Source organism: Acinonyx jubatus, chromosome B1 (genome assembly GCF_027475565.1).
Source record: "Acinonyx jubatus isolate Ajub_Pintada_27869175 chromosome B1, VMU_Ajub_asm_v1.0, whole genome shotgun sequence".
NCBI classification, from domain to species: domain Eukaryota; kingdom Metazoa; phylum Chordata; class Mammalia; order Carnivora; family Felidae; genus Acinonyx; species Acinonyx jubatus.
In genome coordinates, this window is record NC_069382.1 from 40,800,792 (window position 1) to 40,823,547 (window position 22,756).

Genomic DNA, 22,756 nt, shown 5'->3' on the forward strand with positions numbered 1-22,756 from the left:
GGTTTCAGAGGGACCTTTTTTCTTAGTATGATTTCATAGATTTTTTTTAAAATGTCATCGATATTGTTACAATAATTTCTTGATGGCAGTTTGGTAATCTATCACACAGATAAAATGTTTATCCCTCTCACTTAGGATACGTAATTTATTTTCCCGCTTTCACTTATAAATAAATGGCAAAACATAACTCTGCTTTCTTAAAATAAATTCATAGAAGTAGAATTGTTGGATTGAACAATTTTTCCCCTTATGAATACATATTGCAAAATTTCCATCCTGGAATCTTATATTAGTTTACATGCTTAATAACTCTGTACAAGAAGTTTCATTTTTCTGTATCTTCATAAATATAGATATGTTTGTTTTGTAAATATTTGTCAATTTAATGGTGAAAAAGATATTTTTTAGTTTAAAAGTTATAAGGTAGAATTTGGGTGAACTTTTTATAAGTCTTTTTTAGCTGTTTGCTTTTCTGCAATTCCTATCTTTTGCCTATTTTAAGCTATTTTTCTTATAAATTTGTTAGAGTGCTCTATCTTAGGTACTAAACCATTTTATTTTACTTTTGCAAATATTTTTCCTACTTTATGGTTTGCCTCTTACATGTATTTCAGATTAAAACACCTATTTTTTATGCTCCATCAGTCCTTCTTTTTCTTCACTGTTCACAAAACTTTCCAATTACAAAGTTTATATATATATATATATATATATATATATATATACACACACATATATATATATATGCACACACACTTATACACATGTACATATATACACATGTATATATATATACATATATATGTATATATATATTTCTAGTTTTCTTTTTGTTCCAAATTATTGGTTCTATTCTTGGACTTTTTATTCTATTTGTTCTGATCTTTCATATGTAAGATCTCCAGTATCGCTATTTTCCACTCCTTTATTCTATCCCTCTGCATTCTAAGAAGTGTCTCTATATTGAATAACACACCGATCTGCAGTGTTGATTCTGCTCCTGTTGCTGTGAAAAGACTTTCAAAATCAAGCCATGATATTTTTAATGTTCTTTCTTTATTAACGCAGGCAGTACATCTTTATTTCAATCAGCTGTCTTATCTCATCTTTTAGCTTTTACCCTCAGCATTAAACAGCACAAAGACTGTGCCATTTAAAATGTACTTCTATTTATTGTGGGAAATGTTTTGCAAATAATTTCTTGATGTTTTTTCCTTGGAAGTTTTTCCAAAGTCTTCTTTTTCCAATACAGAATTACTTCCTAGGTGCTACTGATCCTTGGTGAACAGAGGTTATGAGGGCCTGTCACTTGTCTCTAGTGTGTGAGGATTGGCCTTTGATCCTTTCATGGTATGTCTGAAAGCTTTCAGGATCTTCTGATCTGATTCCGTTTGTAGGACCATTTCAGTGGCCTGTGTAGGAGGTCTGAAACCCGGGTCCTTGGGCAGTTCCAGCAGAGAACATTTATTTCTTATTTATTTCTTCTGAGAATTTTAGTTGGTTCACTCTAGGTACAGGGAGTTTCTGTATCCAGCCTCCTTTCTGTGATAATAAGGAAAGATGCATCACTCTAGGAAAGAGTCACAGTCATCAGAGGGAATCTTGCACACTTGTGGTTTTCTCTGTACTGAACCTTGACTTCCCAGTGAAGTTGTGCTCCAGCTTTTCCAGGGCTCAGCCCTGGGGCCCTCAACCTGGGAATGTTAAGTGGGGTTCTGCCAGGGTGGCTTCTCCTTTTTCCTGAGAGATGGAGCCCATCTCACATCAGCCAGTCATTCTTGGGTAGCTGGGGAGTTAGACCCTTGGTATTTGTCGTCCTTCCCTTAAGTGGCTCTTCTTCACCCTAGAATGAGTAGAAACAGCTCAAAATTGGTTGGCATGTGAGTATCACTCCTCTGTAATTATCAGTCTGTTCCAGGTTTTCCCTTTTTCTTTTAGGAAAAGGCTTATTTTAGCTGGTTTTTGGAAGAGGTATAATTAGATACCTATGATGAAATAAAATGGTGAAGACTTAACTAGGGAATCAGGAATGGATCTTAAAGCTTATTTGAAATAACACCTCTCCTGCCAGCCTCACAACTGTGATTTGAGGATAAAATGAAATGGTAAATGTCAAAGGGCTTTGAAGGCTGTTTGGAGCATTATGCAAATACTAAGTTGCTTTGTTATCTTCACATTTTATGAGACCAGAAATCAGTAGCCTTGCTGGAAGCAAATTTGAGTTGTGAATTTTTTAAGGGTATGTGATAATGGGAGATGGCTATTTAGATGAAGCACAAAGCCATTCTATTTCCATGTGGTCCACCCCCTTCTTTCACACAATACATCGGAAATAGAGGTTTGTCTTGTTCTTTATCCCCCCAAAGAGAAGGCTGGCCTGAATTTCCACTTTAGATGATTTCTTTGAGTGCCAAGAGATTGTTTCAGCCAAAGAAACTAATCTGCAGATAGGTCTGCCCCCTGCACAATGCCCAGCATCAGGGGCAAAGGCTTTAATTAAAATGGAAGAGTTGGTAATTTCTGACCTCTCTGGGAAGCTTAAAGTTGATGTGGTTTGAATGAAAGTAATGACTTTTACTTAAAATGCAAATATTAATGCGAGAACCAGGGACTGACTTTTGGTGCAAGCAAAAGAGATTGTAATTTCGTTTTCATGCTTTTCCCTTAAAGAAATGGCCCTTTTCTTCCCTGACACTCTGTCATATGTACATTTAACATGTAAGGTCCTTTTGTCTCCTTGCATTTCCTTGCAGTTGGCAATTTGTCTTTTTAAATTCTTAAAAGCAGTGCATGTGTGAGGTATTAATAAATTTGAAAAAGTCATAAGGATTTGCTTTTGTTGTTCATATTACTTGGATGACATAAATCTGTTTCAGAAGTCGCTTTCCTTCCAGGTTGGTTGTCTGGATGGCATTTGCGCACTGTCTCCGTAGAGACTCCATTTGTACACAGGAAGTGGAAATGATCGCATTGTGAAAAGACACGTATTTACCATAACATTTGTATGTTCCCAAAGAAAGTTTTAATATTTAAAGTAATGTGTATTGTTTTTGGGCTAAGTAGTCTTATGCAATCAGCAAGTATTGCAGTGAAAAAAATCATGCATTTGAATGTTGATAAGATGTTAACGGGTAGCTGGAAATGTGGTCAATTATGCCAGTATATGAATATATGAGTATAAAAGCATTTCAGATCAGTGTGCTTTTTACTAATTACAATCATTGTGAGTAGAAAGTATACTTATTGAGAAATTACAATGGCTTGAGCATTGTGAAGTTATTACTTTTATGTTAAGGGAAAATTGGTTGTAAAATAAAAAAATGAAAACCATCCATACTTTCTCTACCCATGCTTGGTTTTCCACCTCTTACTTATATACTTACAAATATTTATATCATCTTAATCACAGTACACAAACAATTTTCAGTTTAGCATTTTCCGTTCAACATTCAGTATGTAGGAAGCACTTTTTCAATCTCCAACTGAACATAAGGGCATCCCGTGGCTGCTTTAACCAGCCTCTTGTCCAACATGTAGCTACCTCCCTGAGTTGTTGTTTCTAGCTCAATGCTGCAATGAACATCTTTGCTCAAATCTAAGTTTAACATTTTGTGGAAATATTTTTGTTTGCTTCGTTTTAGAATAAATTGGAAGGAGTGAGGTTACGATGTCAACTTTCAACCAATTTCTGTGGGTAAGGGGTTGAGAGGAGCCAAGTGGGGGAAGACGCTGTGGGTTACTCGGTATGCCCCACCTTGAGGTAGAGGTGAGTATGCCAGGAAAAAAGGAGAGGACTCACTAGCAGGGCTGGACCCTGAGCTGAGGCAGAGGAATTATAGCGGGCCTGAGAGCATTCTGGTAGCTGCCTCTTTCTCTTTCTCAACCAACATCATTTGGAAGTGGTGTTGGGTTTGAATCAGTCTAACTGGAAGGGTGGCTCCACACTCTTCTCACTGAGAAGTGGACTGCCTTTGGAGCTTTTACTGTCTGCCTGAAGCTAGGGTTGGCTTGTGGGTGGGAAAGGCATTGGACCCCGTTCAGGCAGCCCAGGAAAAGCTGCAGGAGGGCAGAGGCAATAAGGAAGACCAGGCAATAGAGAAACAGAGAAATGATGAACTAGGATGTCTCTGCCATCATTCCTGAATGAGGTGGGATTTTCCAAAGCACTGTTTTTCTTCACCCATACACAAGGACAAAGACAGTACCTGGAGGGCAGTCAGTCCTTCTGTCAAAATTAGAGGCTGGCAGCGCTGAGGAGAAAAACTGGCCTTTAATGAAGAAAATTGCTAATAAGACTCAAATCCCAACATCTCTCATCACTAGTGGCTTTACAGCAGACTTATCATTTGCTTCCCTTTTCTTTTTAGCTAATGGGTTCTTACTAGTTTTGTCAAGCTGCAATTAAATAATCCAGTGAGCTCTGCCTTTGCTGGGAAGAATCTTTTGGAAAGAAATGTAGTATTTTAGCAAAGAGAAGAACTCCAACCATGAAACAGGCCACATTATGAGATTTCCAATTTGGATGTGATTTTGTTGTCTAGGAATCCAGGGCTTTGAGTAGATTGATGGTGGTAGGTAATGTGATACATTCTTCTAAGGGAACAAATGAAACTTTGAAAGCCCACTTCCGCTGGCTTTGAGCTCACACTGGTACTGCTTTGTCTTTTCACTAATTACCTGTCTGTTGTGCTTTTCTCCAGCCCAGGCTCTGTGGCCACATTCAGCATCCTGCAGGTGTTTAATGGTTCTTTTTTCTCCTTTTGACTGTAGCAGTATTCTTAACTTTACCACTACTCCTTACCTCCAAAAAACTAACAAAACTGGAAACTGTATACAGATTTTAGTAATCAACATATTTGTCTGCAAAAAACTGTACCAGTCTGCACTGCATCATTCTCAGAACCGTGCAGCAGCTGAACAATGCTGTTGAAATCATCTGGCACAGGTCCACATAGGTCTCTATTTCACTGTCCTACCAATCTCCCAGGCAAACAAGACTCCAGGTAACCCGTGATTAAAACTGATAATACAACCTGGAAATGGCTACAAATGTATTTCAAAATCACACTCCAGTACCTTTATATGTCTGTAATATCATTCATGTTCCATTAACAATTTTAAACCCATTTAAAGGCCTTGAAAGTGTTCAAGGACTGTTTTAGAAGCATGGTTTTCTTGCTTTGGGCACAATAAGGGGATGAAAAATGTGATAAAGAAGGAAAATGAGACAGAGGGATTTATATCATATCCTGTAAACAAGTTGCAATTTGCCTTGCATTCTCCGAAAATCATTTTGCCTTTGTGGCTAATCCATGAAGGCAAACCATCATTGCAGGAGCTTGGCTGGGCCCCAACTGTAAGTAAAGGCAAAGCAGAACCAATGCCTGGAGAAGAAAGAAATCGGCCCTGAGCAAAGGAAAGGGATAGGCGATGGGAATTAGATAGTGATGGATTCAAGGAGAATGCACATCAGAGCAGTACAGATTCAGAGTTCAGGATTGGTGCACTTGTTGGTGAGACACGTTAAGCATTATATGGACTGCAGTTTTTCATAGGCGCTGCCTCATTTGATTCTCACAGCAACCCTAATAAATATCACGTTCATTTTGTACACCGAGAAAAAGAGACTCATTTTAGCTATAAACAAATTAGACTGACTTGCTCAATATCACACAGCCAGATGGTGGTGGAGCTGCACTTGGGATCTGAACTTGTCACTGGTGGTGCTCTTTTCACTCTACCATCCTGCCACAGGTAGCAACTTGGGAGTTAAAACTGTAGGGTTCTTTAAAGGTGTGGGAAGTTCAGGTGGGCTCCCTGTTGAGCAAAGTAGTAGAAGAAAGATAGAACTAAGACGAGGTCAATTCTCCATGCTGGGTGTGGACCATTCAATACAGGCAGAAACCCATAGTCCTGCTGATCCTACAGGATGTGGAGCTTTATTTGTTCAACTGCTTTGCCTGCTTGCATGCAACTTGGGCTCTGATCAGTCCTCGGGCTTGCATATGATATCTTTTGTTTGCTTATGATATCTGACTTGGGAAGATCTCTTTTGATAGCTTATTAAGGAGGCTCTATCTAGCATGGGAGAACCAGAGATAAAGCCTTCTGTTGGAGATACTATGAGTGCCAACTCCCAGGAGGGGGTGGGGGGGCACTGTCCCAAGATCCTCATGGCAGGGAAGTGGGAGGGTGAGACAAGGCAGGGGGTCTAAGCTTTCCATCACAGTTGATCCTTGTATTGTTCTCTCTGCTGACCCATTCTTATTTTGAGGACAATTAAATATATTACGCACCCTATGCTTCAAGATCCCAGTGTTTTAACTTTAACTTTCTTCTTTAACTGTGTTTTCTAATCCTGAAATTATGTTGGCTTTATAACTTTGGGCAAGTCACTAAACCTATGTGAAACTTCACCCCACGTAATCCTCAGGAGTGTGGGGAAGTGTTTTTAATGAAAATACTACTTTGCACTTACGGTCACTGGCTAAGTTTCCAAGGGTTTAAAATGCTTTCTCTTTCATAGTATTTGCTTCTGCTTTTCCTTCCCAGAGTCGAAAACATGCAAGCAAAGTCCGACTGTATTACATGCTTCACCCCAGGGATGGCGGGTGTCCTGCCAAGAGGCTCCGGTCAGAAAATGTGAGTATCTGGCACCATCCGATAACCTTAGATGATTTGTTCCATTTGCTAAGAACTTTGCAAGTCTAGGAAGTATAGTCATGTACACCTTAGCAGAAAAGCTAAGTGAGTAGAAATTATTCTCATTAAATACTACAGAAAATGTTACATGTAAGCAAGTCTTTTCCCTTTTTCCCGCCCAAACTTGCCAGTATGGTGTTGGAGAACTTTGTGATGATTCCACACTAGGGCAGAGCCGAGAAAGAATGTACAGAAGGAACAGAGAGCAGCTGGCTGAGGGAAGGCAGGAGCCATCAGAAGATAAACAAAAGTAGGAAGGATGGCCTAAGGAGAAAACCTGCCAGAAATATCAGATACTTTGCTATTAACATATTTTATTTTTCCTTTGGTGTCTAAAACTGAATGCCAATTCGTTCCTTTGTAAATACTGTGCACATCTTGCAAATAAAAATACTGAGGGTTTTGATCAGTGCCCCTCTCCCTGAGGGAACATTTACTTGGGGATAAAATGACAATTAGGAAGTTGCTTTGAGGATATAAGGTCAGAGCAAAGGGTTTACTTCAGCCAGGCCAAAGCAGGGACTGATAAATAAATATTCCTTCCTCCCAGTAGGGCTTACTTTTCCTGATGAGTGGAATATTCATATCCATCCATTGCAGAGGTCCTCTGTGATAAACACTGCAGATGAAACAGAAATCGCTTGTCCTTTGAGCACTGAGGAGGCTGCAGGCATGGAATTTATGCCCTACACTCTTGCTTATGCTTATGATTCCTTTCTCCTTCTGCTGCCTTATAGATGGCAGTCTTCTTTTCTTATTAAAAATTAATATATGATCATTGAAGACACTTGACAAGAACCACACTTGTGTGTTCTTCACAAGAGAAAAAGAGAGAACAAGAGAACTGTGGATGACCATGAGTAGTGAGCATCAGGGCTGGTGTTAACGAATTCCAAGCACACCTCTTACATCGCACACGAGCTATTCATGCGCAGGCTAATCTGGAACACTGTGGAGTTGTCTTTACTGCCTTGGTGAAGCAGCATTTAGAGCTTATTAGAGGGAAAAGATGTCACAAAAACTTTTCAAGCTGCTAAGAAGTGGGACAGAGACTGGTTCTGTCAGCTCTTAGCCTTATGACCTTGGGCAAATAATTGATCTCTCTCAACCTGTTTCCTCAATGAGACTATAATAATCACCCTTTCCTCACTGGGCTTCTGTGAGGTGTACTGTTATATGCAAAGTACTGAGGAAAGAGAGATGAATAAGGCCCAGATTTGCCTTAAAGAAACTCAGAGTGGAGTGAGGGAGATCAACATTGTATAAAAAAAATTGCTGTAATTGCACAGTGTAGGTGTTTAAGATTCTACACAAAATCCCATGGAGACAAAGGGCAAGTTATCCATGCCAGGACGAGTTGCTCGGGGATGGTGTTACTGAGAGTTGGCATTTGAGGTGGGGTCCTTGGGCTTGAATGGATGGTACCAGTTGGAGGAGGTGGGGGTGGGGGAGGAGACAGGTGCATTCTTGGGTGTATTCCTATCAAAATAACTTATTAAACCTCAGGAGAGTTGACCTGAGCCAGCTTTCATGTAGTATAAGAATCTTGTAGCTACAGCAGAGTCCTGCTTTCCATCTTTCCATTAGTGGAGAGGACAGAATTAGTTCCTTTTCTCTGAAATTATCCAGCAATGATGCCCGTGTCACTTCATTCAGTAGCTTTTTCATGTCTTATCATAATAGTCAAAAACAATAGGGTTCATATACATTTGACAATTAGCTCTTGGAACACAGATTACTTTCTATCTGCTCAAGTTCTAATCATGAATGTTGTACTTACTTATGTCTGAGCTCCTAGGGAGGGCTTGACTGGGCAGACAGAAGGGGGACACTGGGACTCAACTGGTGTTACTTGAGGACATGGTCTTTGCCATTCTAGTCAGACCCATGATTTACCCACTCAGGCCCTGGTTCTGCCAGTAGCACTGGGAATGATTTATGGAGGGGAAGATATTTGGATTTTTAGAGCAGGAAGTATTTGCAAAGATTCTTTACCAAAGACCCCTTTGAGAACTTTTTCCTCTGGTGTATCCTGAGTTTTGAAAACTTGGATCTACTAATGGTCTGGTTTTTTTTTTAATGTTTATTTATTTATTTTGCAAGAGTGGACGGGAGAGGCAGAGAGCATATGTGCGTGTGTAAGCAGGGGAAGGGAAGAGAGAGAAGGAGAGAAAGAATCTCAAGCAGGCTCTGTGCTGTCAGTGCAGAGCCCAACATGGACCTCTAACTCACAAACCATGAGATCATGACCTGAGCTGAAATCAAGAGTCAGACACTTCATCAACTGAGCCACCCAGACATTCCTGCCAATGATTTATTTATTAAATCATATTCTATAGCTTTCTGTAATCATAGTATAAGACCAAATCAGTAAGCAGGAAAAGCAACATAATGACTCTACTTTTTGAAAGAGATTGTTGATGATTTTATGAGGGTTTGTTTGCACATACATTTCATAGGTAAATACATCATTTACCTTAGGCATTTTGACATGCTGGATATAGCATGGAAGCCACCCCAGTCCCTCACTGGGGCTGTGAAAGTTGAAACTGGTAATTATTTGGCCAACTTTCTTTTGTACAGACTCATACCTTAGGGTTGAAAGGCTTAATATGCAAATAAACAATGGCCAGCCATATGGAAATAGAACTTTGATACACCTGAAGCTAATATAACATTGGGTTTCAACTATACTTTAACTTAAATAAATAAATGAATGAATGAATGAATGAATGAATGAATGAAAATAGAACTTTGACCCATAACCTATAGCAACCATCCTGGGAGTCCAACCCATTAGTATATAGAAAACAGCCCCGGAAGCCTGCCTAAGTTAAACTTGTAGGAAGTCAGACCGTTATCTCTGGTGACTGACATTCTTGCTCTAGTAAGCTCTAAATAAATAGCCTTTCTTTTTCTCATTTGGTTGGTCTTGTTTATTTCCACAGGGCTATAAAATGGGGATAAAAATAACATCAGTGTACAGGTTTAGCATAAGGTCCAAATAAGATAACTTATTTATTCAGCACTTTATTTTCAAAGCTCTTTCTACCTGCATTATTATTATTGATTCCCTCTCCACAAATACCCTGTGTCTTAGAAGAATGTAACACTCTGTTCCACCTGCCTCTCCATCCTTGCACATCCTCCCCACTGTCCTGCTTCCTGGGGCTGTGACAGGTTTGTAGTCCAGTCTTGGCTGGAAATAGTTTCATGGCCACCCTGACTACCCAACAAAGTGAGTGACTTCCAAAAACAGAGAAAACTTGTTTCTGAGTCTCCAATCCCTGAATGCACCTGAACCTTGGCCCCACAGTGATCCCTAAAACTGATAGGGCTGATAAGTAATGGCAGCCACCCCTCCCTCCCTACTTCTTAGCCCTCTGGGAATATGCAGTAACTCCAAGTCTACATACACATGAACACAAGTGCCTATGATTATTCCCAGGGTCAATTGTCATTTCTACCCCAGGTTATTTGACTTTGTTGTTGCTTTTCAAAAACTTAAAATTCATTTCTGCCTCCTAACCTGGTATTTCCAGCTTTTTAAATTCCCCCTTCGTGTGCTTCAAATGCTCATTCGGATCTTCTATGTTTTTTTTTTTCCCTGAAATCTTAGAGCAAGACATTTTCCTCCTGAGGCCACAGAGTAAAATTAAATGCAAAATAAATTGTTATAGTTGATTGCCTTAGAGAAATTTTCTGTAATCCTGTGAGCATTAGAGCCAAAAAGGAATGTAGAGCGCATCTAGTTCATTGAGAGTCTCAGGTTTTCAAGATACTTTTTAGTATCTTCTCACTTGCTTTGGAAAAAAAAATGTCTCCTTAAGAAACAACATTTTTAAGTAAAAGGATGATTTCATTTTACCTTTAATTTTGTTCTGTAAGGATAAGTAACTGCCAACAAAAACCACCAGTCAGTATTAAGTACATAGTGTTTTTACATCGAGTTAATAGAATTCCTCCTAAGTGGAAAAACTTGACATTTGGTTGGTATAATCAAGCTTCTCACTTTTAAACACTTACATGATTTCCTATAGGTCTGGAATATTCAGCAGAGCTGGAGCACCTCCAGGATCAGTTTCATGGGTCCCTAAAATCCTGGGTTCCAGGTCAGGAGGACTATCTAATCCGACTGTTTTGTGATGAAGGTGAAAAAAAGGTCCAAAGAAGTACCATGACTTGCCCAAATTGGTCAGGCCTGAGGCTGAGACCCTCCCTGCTTCCCTAAGTTCTATTCCTAGGCTTCTCCCACATATCTTGAAATTCTGTCTTATATTTAGACATTGAAGCCATTGCTGGGTCCAGAGCCAGAGAGCACTGCTGTTCTGGGGCAAAGTAATAATAGCTGGTGCTTAGCAGGTACCTCCTACTTATATTCTAAATGCTTTACATACATTAACACATTTAATCCTCACTCCTGTATAGGGTGGAAACTATCATTATCCCCACTTTACAGAAAAGTAAACTGAAATAGAGAAATTAAGTCACTTGACTCTGGTCATACCGCTGGCAAGTGGCAAAGACAAGGCTGGGGAAAGACAAAACAAAATGAAAGAAAATTCCTCTGGTTCTGCAAACTAGCTCACCATGCCACTTCCTGAGATAGGTGGTAATCAGCTAGTAAGGACATGGGCCCTTCCCCAGGAGAGATCAGGATCTAGTTCAGGTTGGGGGTGATCCAATGTGTGGTCACGTTTTTTAAGACAGTGTGGTGGCTGTGCAGGTGCTCCCATGGATATTGGTGCTCCCACAAGACATATCCCAGGGTGTCATCTAGCACACTGGAGGAGTCCCCAACCTTTCCTGGTGGGATGGGGCAGGAGAGAGTTGCCTGGAAAAAGTGACGCTGAACTGATTCTTGAGAGATACACGTGGGTGAGCCCAGTGAATGGGGGGGCAAAGTGCTCTTCTGAGTGTGGAGCCAAAATGAGTAATGTCTTCAGCGAAGCAAAATTCAAAGGTATTTCTAGAGTATAAAATGCCGGTGGGAGGCTGTGTTACTTTCCCAGGATGGCTGTAACAAATTACCACAAACTGGGTGGCTAAAAACAACAGAAATTTATTTTCTCACAGTCCTTGAGGCTCCAAGTCTGAATCAAGGTGTAGGCAGGGCCTCTCTCTGGAGGGTCTGATTGAAAATCGGTTCTGTGCTTCTCACCTCGCTGCTGATGGTTGCTGGCAGCCTTCGGTGTTCCTTGGCTCGAGCTGCATTGTGCCTGCCCACTTTTGTCATCACCTGGTCTCCTTCTTGCATGTATCTTCATGTGTTCTCTTCTCTTCTTATAAGAACGACAGTCATCCGAGTGACAGCTGCTATAATAATCCAGTGTGACCTCATTGTAATTAATCTGCAAAGACCCTATTTTCAAATGTCTCCTGTTGGAGGTGGACATGAATTTGGGGGACACAGAATGCACTCAGTAGAGCAGTGGAGACCAAAGTGAAGCGTGGGGTGGTGGGGAAAGGCCTGCACGTCTGCTGCGTACAATATTAACATTTACTTTGTCAACGTTTTCTGCTTTGTCAAGTGGTCTGCAGCTAAATTCATGAGCAGTTCGCAAAGATAGGTACATTTACCCATCAAAGCTGTGTGCTTTAGCCTCCAGCTGTGTGTTTAGAGCTACAAGTGGGGATTTTGTCCCTGGCTCAGCTACATATATTAGTTTTACAACTTTGTTTTGGACTTTCTAAACCTTAATTGCCATGGTTATAATCAGGGCCTATAAACGCTGCCATGCCTACCTCTCAGAGTTGTTCAGGAACTCAAATAAAAGCTTCCTGTTTGTGGAGCCGCATGATAAATGGTAAAGTGTGTGTGTGTGTGTGTGTGTAGCGTTCATTAATAGAGTTTTACATTTTTTGTCTATTGGTTCTGATCGTTAGTCTCTTGTGCGATATACAACTTCTCTAGTCCAGTTAGGGGCAGGCCTGCTGTGTTCATGGAGAACACCTGAGGAAAGATTAGGGCACCAATAAGTGTGAGGTGGTGTTTATTGATGTGTCTTAAGACAAGGGTCAGAAAATAGCTGCTGGCCAAATGTAGCCATGGCCTATTCTTGTAAAGTTTGCGAACTAAGAATGGTTTTTACATTCTTAAATGTTTGGGGGAAAAACCAAAAGAAGAATATACTGTCAAGTGAAAAATACATGAACTTCACCTTTTAATTTCCATAGACATAATCTTAGGAACATGGCCACGCTCAGTCCTTTATAGCTTTATGCACAGGGCAGCGGCAGAGCTGGGCGGTTGCTATAGACTGTATGTCCCACAAGCCTAAACTGTTTCCCCTGTGTCCCTTCACAGAAAGTGTTTGCTGGCCCCCATGTGAAGTGGACAGATTTGGTGAAGGAAGGGGGGTGTTATCACTCCTCTTTTTGCGCATCTGTCTACTCACAGGGATGACACATTTTGGTCATTCCTTACTCTTTTTTTTTAATAATTTTTTTTAATGTTTATTTATTTTTCAGAGAGAGGGCAGCGGGGGGGCGGTGCAGAGAGAGAGGGAGACACAGAATCTGAAGCAGGCTTCAGGATCCGAGCTGTCAGCACAGAACACGATGTGGGGCTCAGACCCACAAACTGCAAGATCATGACCTGAGCTGAACACAGATGGTCAACTGACTGAGCCACCTAGGCTCAGAATGACCTATGTCATTCCAGACTCTTCAAGCTGCCTTGCCCTCTGTTCCTTTTGAGTTTTGGTTTATTAGGGGCCAGCAAGTTGAAGGTTTTGGCCAGTAGGAAGTATCATTCCAAACTCCTGAGCAAGAATCAACACTCTTGCTGTTCTGCTTTGGTTTTTTTCAGTGCAGATCGCTTGAAATTTAGGAAGGGGTTATGTTATAAGAATTTGTTTGAAGTCTGCAACACTGTGGACACAATGAGGACACCAGGTTTTTTATGCCATCGGCACAGCAGCACCAGTTTATGGTAACCCAAGACTCTGGACTTTTTTTGAGACAACCCTGATTTAGAATATTTGTTCTTGTCACTACAAATCAGTGGCATGTCCTGGAAAGTCCAATAATTCCTCTCCAAACTGTACCCAAAAGTGGAATCGAGATTCCAGATACACAGATAATAATTTAAAGGAGAAAACAACCCAGAACTGCTCATTAATGCGAATGTGCAGTATGGCACTTGGCTCTACATGACTCTCTGGGCCCCATACTAGGTCTCTAGCTTGGCACTGTGGTTCTGAAACTCATTTATGCTAAAATATATAGCATAGTTACTACTTCTATCTAAAATCTGATCCAGAGGGGAGGAAAAAAAGGATTCCCCCAAAGGCAGCTATGAAAATAACTTTTCCCCCACAACAGAGGTAGTGTAGTCGGTCTTTGATTTTACTGTTAACACATCATTGGATATATTCTCTTGTTAGCTGGCCACGAATGAAGCCCTCTTTATGTGTCAAGCCCGATACTAAATACTTGATAGATATTTTATTTGAACTTTACAAATGCAAGTAGGAATCTTTACTGCCTCTATTTTAAAAGGGGTGAAGCCTGAAGCTTAGGTCAAATATCTTACGTAAACTCACAGACCTTGTTGTGAATGATACAGCCAGGGTTCAAACACAATATGGTTTGGCTCTAGAACTCCGTATTACTATTCCGTATTATTATTCCCTTTTTAAAAGAAATGTTAATTGACTTCCTACTGAGAGTCAGGTACTTTGTTGATTGCGAGAATTTAATGGTGAAGGAAACACATGCAGTTGGTGTTGACAGAGTTTACAGGGTAGTGGGGGAAACGGCCATTATTTTTTTAAAAAATCATACAAATACACAAATGAAAGAAAGTAATGGACAAGCACAAAATGGGGAGATCATAGGTCTTTGGGATCAGAGAAACCCTCCCTGAACAAATGATGCTTCAGCTGTGTCTGAAAGGTGAGGATGGTTTAACTAGTCAAAGAGGCAACGGGAGGCTGAAGAATGCCAGGCAAAGGGGACGGCATGGTCAAAGGCCCTGCAGTCAAAGAAATCACGGCACACTTAAGGAAGAAAATGAAAGCCAGCGTTGCTTGTGTTCAGAGACGGAAGCAGGCAGTGATGTCAGATGTAGAGAATGGATTAATGGAAAAAGGAGCAGAGGTGAATGGTTGAGTGTCAGGCTTTCAATAGGCCACTGAGAGGATGGCTGTGGATGAGGCTAATGACAACAGCAAACAATGAGAAATACATAAATTCGAGGGATAATTAAGTCAGTAAAAATGGATCAATTGGATAATAGATGTGAAGCAGAAGAAGGTTTCCAAATGGCTTCCAGTTCAGAACTTGCACTGGGTGGCTGTCGCCTCTCCTGCAGCCACAGTAGTCTTCTTACTCCTTAAGGACCAGAGAGCATGGAGATTTGAGCATGGGGAAAAGATGTGAGGAAAACCCTTTCTCGAGGTTGTTCCATATTAATCCAGGCTGAGCGGAACTGAAGTTGCATAGAGGTAAATTTGCCTCCAGTGCAGGGGTAGAGTACAGCCAGTGACTGGTGGACTTTTGTCTTCAGAGTTTCTTCCCAGTGAAGGTTTTCTACATTTCTAATGGGGAGGGTGAAGCCATGCCAGTGGCCAGGCCAGGAGTTGGATCCCACAGAGGCACAGGCTAGAGGTTCTCTACAGGTGGTTCTCTACAGGTGTTGTCCAGTGTCAGGACAGTGTGCTGAATGAATTCAAGGCTGTCACCAAGTGCCAGGGCTGGGGAGAGGATAGTATCAGTACCCTGGAGGACTTCTAGAGAGAGATGCCAAAGTTGTTGGTGGTCAAACCATGTGCATCCAGTAGGAAGACCAGGGCTATTTAAGGAGATGGAACAGCTCAGATGTGGTCTTAAGACCTAGATCCAGTGACTCCCGGTGGGTCCATCCTATTCCTCCTTAGTTGGAAAGGCAGAGATGGTAAGACCCACAGTTTTAGACTTTATGAGGGCAAGGGCCTTAACTTATTAATCTTTATACCCCTTCCCACAGGGGCATTCCATAAATTACTGTTCATATTTTCATGATAAGATATTATCTTATTTTTTTTCTTTAAAATCATTATGATTAAAAAATAGTTTTAATTAAAAAAACTATCATTTATATGGAAAATCATACAGAGTATTACCATGAAATTATATTTTGGTTATATCCCTATAAAAGTGCCTTTGTTAAAAGAAGATTTTGTGAAATTGGGTTTAAGAAAATCTGAGAACTATGGACACTGTTTCAATGAGAATCTTCTCCAGGTTCTTGGTCTCATGTGGGTGATCTTCAAACAGGAAACACGTAAGGAAAGGGGGAGGATTTGGGAGATCATGCTGTCATAGCACAGGCTGGTCTCTCCAGCAGGTGCTTCTGGTGGGGACCCACATGTTCAGGCTCCATCTGGCCAGTCTGTAACCACCCTGCCCTGGCAGACCTGCTCACTTATTTAGCTTCCTTCTCACTGGCTGCTCTGAGATGAGCTGTTGTCTGTCTTTTCTTGTCTGCCCTTGAGGCTTGACCCTATTTTACCACATATCAAGGCTGTTTGTGCAGAAGTTGAGGCATAGCTAATGGAGGTAAATGTCCTTCCCGGATCCCCACCCAATTTCAGCCATAAGAAAAAAGGAAACTGATAGGAAGTTCTTCTCTGTAGGATATTTTGGTGTTGCCTCCAGAGAAAACAGGTGGATCATACTTACTGGATGATGCAAAACATGGAAGAGTAGAGGTCAAATGCCTTAACATGTGTCTTTCACTTTGCACACCAAATGGGCTCTTGAACACAAATCAAAGTATGTTTTTGTTTAGGGTACTTAATAAAGGAATTCTGGGGATGACAGACCTCTCTAATGTCAGCTCTGAGATGTCAGCCTATATGTTGGGTTTCTTTTCAGAGGGCCAGCAGGGGTTTCCAGAAGCCTCTACCCAGCTTAATGCAGCTTGATGGCTCATGAACATGTGGCAGCTGGGTTCTTGGGCTCTTTGCCCTGTCTGCTGTGTTTCCTCTTTTCAGGTGTCTGCCTCTCAAGCTATCTTTCCTGTGTCAGTATTTTCCCCCGATACGTAGGTTTCCTTGATTCACATCCTAGAGTCTCACAAAACCTAAGTTTGTTCTTCTCTGAAATCCCAACTCTTTCCTGAAAATTTTTACCACCCACTTTTAATCATTTTAAAATGGGGTCCATTTATCTCCATCTCTTCCCTGGCTACAGGGAGGGGTGTGAGAGGGTGTTCCCTCCCTTCTTTCCTTTGTCCTACACAGCACAGTGAGTCTTTACTCTCTAAGGCTATGTCATAAATCATGCCTGCTGTCTTCCCATTAGGTGACCCCACGTGCTCTCTCTGTTTCTCCTTAGTCACCTATGGGCATTCCTCATGCTCAGAATATTATTTTTGCAGAACAAAGAAGTCTGTTTCCTTCACTACATTCTGGTTTGTGACTGTTTGGCTTTGTTTGGGTTGATATGTTCTTTTAGAAATATATATTTTTTCTTCTTGCCCTAGAAGCAGCCAAGGGTTGTGCCGTTAGAATACAAGATACATTTATAACTTCATGTGACCTGGATTTGGTGCAGGTAATGCTGAGACAATGATGAATGTCCCCTGATACACACCAGAAAGCCTAGAGAAAATACATTTGAAAAATAGGGATGATGCCCTGAGTTCTACTAATTTGAAGTAAAATGTCTTTTTGGACTTGGATCCGGCAAATCTTTCTCATGTACCTGCCCCCGATCACAGACGATATTGGGAGCTCTGCCTATGTGGTCTTAGGTAATTCTCAGAGAATTTTATTGTGTGAGCATTACCAATGCCCACTTTGTAAATGAGATAAAGAAGGTTCAGAGAGGAATAGAAGCATACAAAACTAGAGGTCATCTAACTCTAGGGCCTTTTCCACCCAGCCACATCTCTGTGGCTGCCTTTGGTGCATTTCATTTCACTTCTGGCTCAGCCATTTCACATATCAGTGACATTAGTAGTTCTAGGTTCCTATAGGACACTCTTTATGGGAGTGGCTCAATGAATTCTTCTACTCAGGGCTCCAGTGAGCTAGGACAATATTCACTGGGCCATCCTAATCCTGTTCATTTCTTCTCAGGTTCCTACTGAGGGCTGATGGCCTTACAGACATATTGAAAATCTGAGAGGTGGTTACTATGGTGCCACTCAATTCAGTGTCATGTAAAGGAATAGTGCAGGCGTTGGGGACTGCCCTGGGATTGAATATGGCCTCCAATTCCTGCTAGTGGGGTAGGCTTTGTCAAGTTCCTTGATCTTTCTAAGACTTAGTTTTGTCATCTGAAAAATGGTGGCAATAGCCCATTTATCCATGACTACTGTGAAGGATGAAAATGATCATGTAAATGCAAAGCAGGGAGCACAGAGCCTGGGAGGTGGGTGTCCAACAACTGTCACTCGTTCCTCCTTTCCTTTTTTTATGTTTATTTTTGAGAGAGAGAGAGAGACAGAGAGAGAGGGAGACATAGAATCTGAAGCAGGCTCCAGACTTTGACCTGTCAGCACAGAGCCTTATGCGGGGCTTGAACTCACAAACCGTGAGATCATGACCTGGGTCAAAGTCGGACACTTAATTGAGCCACCCAGGCACCCCACACTCCTTCCTCCTTTCTAATGCACTGGGTAAGGGTTGTATTTCCTTCTGATACTATATTTGACTGGGAGAAAACACAACAAGCTGATTAGAGTGAGCTGGCGGGGGAAATTCATAGGTCTGTATTCTAGGACTAAATAAATGCTGCTGAAAGAGATGTTTTCAGTAGAAGCCCTAAATAATTGCCAAGAACCAGAGAAACTGTGAAAATATTACAGTGTTCAATAACATTCTTGTTTTAAAGAACCTAAACTAATACAAAGAGGGAAAAATATGGTGTTGGCATTAGCACCTTGGAGTGTTGCTTGGAGGAACGCGTACGTCTTGTCATTACTTGGCTGTTGTCCAATGCCAATATTTCAGTCTGGCTGGAAGAGAGTCAGATATTTGGAGCAGCTCCGGGTGATAGAACGTACTCCCCTCGGCCACATGCACGGTGCTGTTGCTCATATTCCCCTCCCTCCTGCTCACAGGTGGCATCATGCAGTCATGGCACAGTGACTTTAATAGATATTAAAAATGTGGCTGTTTGAGCGTGTCATTCTCTAAACCCTATTGAAACTCTCTATGGAGCATATGTGAGTGACTGTGGACCAGGGCCATTACTTGCTTGCAACAGGAACCGTTCCTCTTGATCTGTGACATTGAATAGCCAAATAGTCTTGTAATCATGTCTAATTTGTCTATTAGTTTTGTCTTTTTGCCAAGTGTAGTTAAAATTGTGTAGAGAAGGAGATGATTTTTATTGTGAATTCCTGGTGGGAAAAAGGCATTTTTCTTCAGAGTTATTAACTCGGTTTTACAGCTGACCTTTAAAGGAATGTCTATGACTTTAGATACTCAAGAGCTCAGCAAATGTTATCATCCATATAGTCATTATAGTTTGGGCTATAAGCACTGAATGTATATCATAAGATACGATGTTGGTTTTCTTTTTTAATTTTTGAGATTTTATTGTAAAGGAAAAAAATCTTGTTTTATTGGTGTACTGAGTGATGGTTGACCTTTTTAAATTAAATTTCCTCTTCACATTTCAGCTGTACATAACCCTAGAAGGTCACTGGTTGGCATTAGCAACTCCAGAAATGAATGGTCATGATGTCATGTCCTAGAATTGACAAATTAGTTTGTTTGATTTCTCATTATCCATTGTAGCCATTGTTGTAATGGGGGATGGAAACATTCAAGATGGATTTATGACCTGAAATTTTCTGGAGACTAAGAAATAAGGGTCTTTAGTGTATTTTTCCTGCCCATCCCTTTCTCCATACAGATTTTTCATTTTTATGTATTTTTTGCATTGTGACATAGTGTCCTGGACAGCAGTTCTCTGCTTTCATAGCTAATTCTGCAAAAAGGAGAGAAGGAGAGGAAAGGGAAGAGAAAAAGAAGACAAAAAGGGCTATCAAGGCAAAAGTAAACTGTAACCAAAGAATATCTGAGCTTGGAAGGGATTTGAAGTCTTCTCAATGCAAGTCTTGTCACCTAGAAATAAAACAGAAAACTGTTAGTCCTGTCTGCATTTTACTTGGACTTCAAGAAAGTGAAATCCAAGAAAGTTAGTCCTCCTCTGGACTAAGTGATCACTTGCTGCTTTCCAATTTTAATTAACTGTGATTTAAATATTTTCTGGGAACTGATATTTATGATTCATAAATGAGATGAGTGGATTGCTTATAATTTCAAATATTTCTTTTATTTTCTAATGTAGTAATATTTTAGGCATGTAATCCATTAATAATTGCTTTGTGTATATTCCAGACATAGAGTAAGTGGTGAGCAAAGCCAGACCCAGAGTCCTTGCCTTCAGTTGAAATGGCAGTTCTGATAAATGCCATGGCCAAGTGGGCATGGAGCTGAGAGAGATTGTTCAGAAGAGGTGACTTGTATGGGAATTGAGGGAGGATTTCTCTGGGCAGTGATTCCTAAGTAGCATCTGAAGGGTGCACAGGCATTAACTGGACAAAGAAGTAAGGGAAGACTATTCCAGGGAGAGGGAACAGCCTTTGGGGATAGACAGAAGGTGAGCAGGACTCGTGCAGAACACAGCAAGTGTGATGGTAGAAGAGGCTAGAAGGGTCCTGAAGTAAGGGGCAGACCCCTTTTTAGGGGGAGGGTGACAATGTAATTTATCATCCAAACCGGGACGTAACAGTGAAAGGGCACTTTCACAGTAATGAAACTGAACAACAGGTGAACTCAATATGTAGGGTGGAGGATTATTTACAAGCCATTTTAAGAAGTTTGGGTTTTTATTTTAAGTGCAACCAAAGTCTATTGAAAGGTTTTAAGCCAGGAGACTAAAATAATCAGATTTGGCTTTCAATAATTATTCTGACCCCTATGTTCTTGCTTTTTATTTACAGTAGCCAAAATATGGACGCAATCTGAGTGTCCATCAAAGGTGGATGAAAGGATAAAGATGTCTCTCTCTCTCTCTCTCTCTCTCACACACACACACACACACACACACAACCATAAAAAAGAATAAAATCTTATCATTTTTGATAATACGGATGAACCTTGAGGCCAGACAGAAAAGACAAATATTGCATGATTTCACTTCTATGTGAAATCTAAACAAAACAAAGCAAAACCCTGACTGATAGATACAGAGAATAAACTGGTGATTACCAGAAGGGAGGGGTGGGAGTGGGCAAAATGATTGAAAGTGATCAAGAGGTACGGGCTTCCACAGTTTAGAAATAAATAAGTCATGCAGCTGTAAGTACAGCATGGGGAATACAGTCAATAATATTGTATTAACTTTGTATGGTGACAGATGGTCACTAGACTTACTGTGGTGATCAGTTTGTAGTATATGCAAATGTTGAATCACTGTTCTGTACACCTGAAACTCATATTAAATTATATGTCAGTTTTTCTTCAATGAAAATAAATATGAAAATAAAAAGTACTCTGTTGCTATGTATAGAAAAGTCTACAGGAAGCCCCAGAATGGAGTGGGTGGACCTGTTAGGTGTCTGTTGTAGAGATTTAGGGGAATAAGAAGTTAGCAGAGATCAGAAGGCAGCAGACATGAGAGAATTTAAAGTTAACATCATCAATGGAGAAATGATTCCACTACAGGCCCTAATCTGTTTCCACCTCTTTTGTGTTTAATTTTTTTTAACGTTTATTCATTTTTGAGAGAGAGAGAGAGAGAGAGCGAGCATGAGTGGGGGAGGGGCAGAGAAAGAGAGACAGAGACACAGAGTCTGAAGAAGGCTCCAGGCTCCGAGCTGTCAGCACAGAGCCCGATGCAGGGCTTGAACCCAAGGACCGCGAGATCATGACCTGAGCTGAAGTCGGATGCTTGACCAACTGAGCCACCCAGGTGCCTCTGTTTCCACCTCTGTGTCCAGGCCCTTTAGGATTATCCTCCTAGCCTGACTCAGGGCTTAGCCAGGCACTTTGCTTTCACTGATGGGCTAGCAGCAAACCCATCACAAGCAGAGCTTTGAAAAACATGTGGGCCTTGCACTTAGGCTCTTGATACACTTGGACTCTTGCAACCAGTCTGGGCTAGCTGAGAGAACATGTGGAGAGAGTAAGCATCATAAATCTCGAAACCTAGCCAGCGTCAGCCAAGTGAACAGCTGACTGCAAACGTGGAGAGCAGGCAAGCCTGGCTCGGACCTGGAGAACCACTCAGCTGAGCCCTGCCTGCCTTGCCGACCTGCTGAGTCATGGAGTTAAACAAACAGTTGTGGTTTTAGACCATTAAGTTTTGGCGTGGTTTGTTACATAGCAGTAGATACAAGAGCTGTTCATTGAGAGGAGACTGTGGAAGAGAGCCTGTTTAGTTTAGACATGTTGACTTGGAGAAGCGGTTAGGACAGTTAGGAGATGACATGAAACAGGAGTGTGTTGTGTAAGGGAAGCTTAGTTGATTATTATCAAAGTAGTGAATGAGGATAAAACTAGCTATAAAACAAAATTTTGCACATTTTACTACATTATGTTCAATACCACAATAATGAATGGTCTATTTTTGTTTCCCAAGAGGGGAGTTGAGTGATGAGAACTAACAAATATCAAATGTCCCTTGGCTTTCTTACTTTCTGACACATGGGGTTGAGGGAGAGTGGTTCCGGTGACCTTAGAGACAGCATAGGATAAACCCATTCTCTAGCTGGAAGTGGGCCAATGTTGTCTAGCAGCTCATGCTATGGGCTCAGTTGGATAGTCAGAAGTCTTTTTTCAGTACCTTTATTTCCTCTCAGGGCCACTGTGTTTGACTCTTAGACACTCTCTTCACCTCTCCTCCAAAGCCTTTGTTTGGGAAAGGACCTTATAAGCTAATTCATACTAAGGTGTGAATGACTGATAAGCCTACGTCTTTTGTTTTGCTCAAAACACTAAATATTTTTTTGTACTTTTTAAAAATTGAGGTATAATAGACAGAATATTGTATTAGTTTCAGATGTATAATGATAATTCAAAATTTATATATATTACAAAATAACCAC

At 40.9% G+C, this 22,756-nt stretch overlaps 1 protein-coding gene across 3 annotated transcripts in view; it reads left to right on the plus strand.

The window, feature by feature from the left end:
• ZMAT4 (zinc finger matrin-type 4) overlaps positions 1-22,756 on the plus strand; it is a 343,796-nt gene that overhangs the window by 112,981 nt on the left and 208,059 nt on the right. For all 3 annotated transcript variants that reach the window (XM_053216542.1, XM_027071140.2, XM_027071133.2), the window contains exon 3: positions 6,553-6,642. In XM_053216542.1, the coding sequence (XP_053072517.1) occupies positions 6,553-6,642 (90 nt within the window). The remainder of the gene's footprint in view (positions 1-6,552; positions 6,643-22,756) is intronic.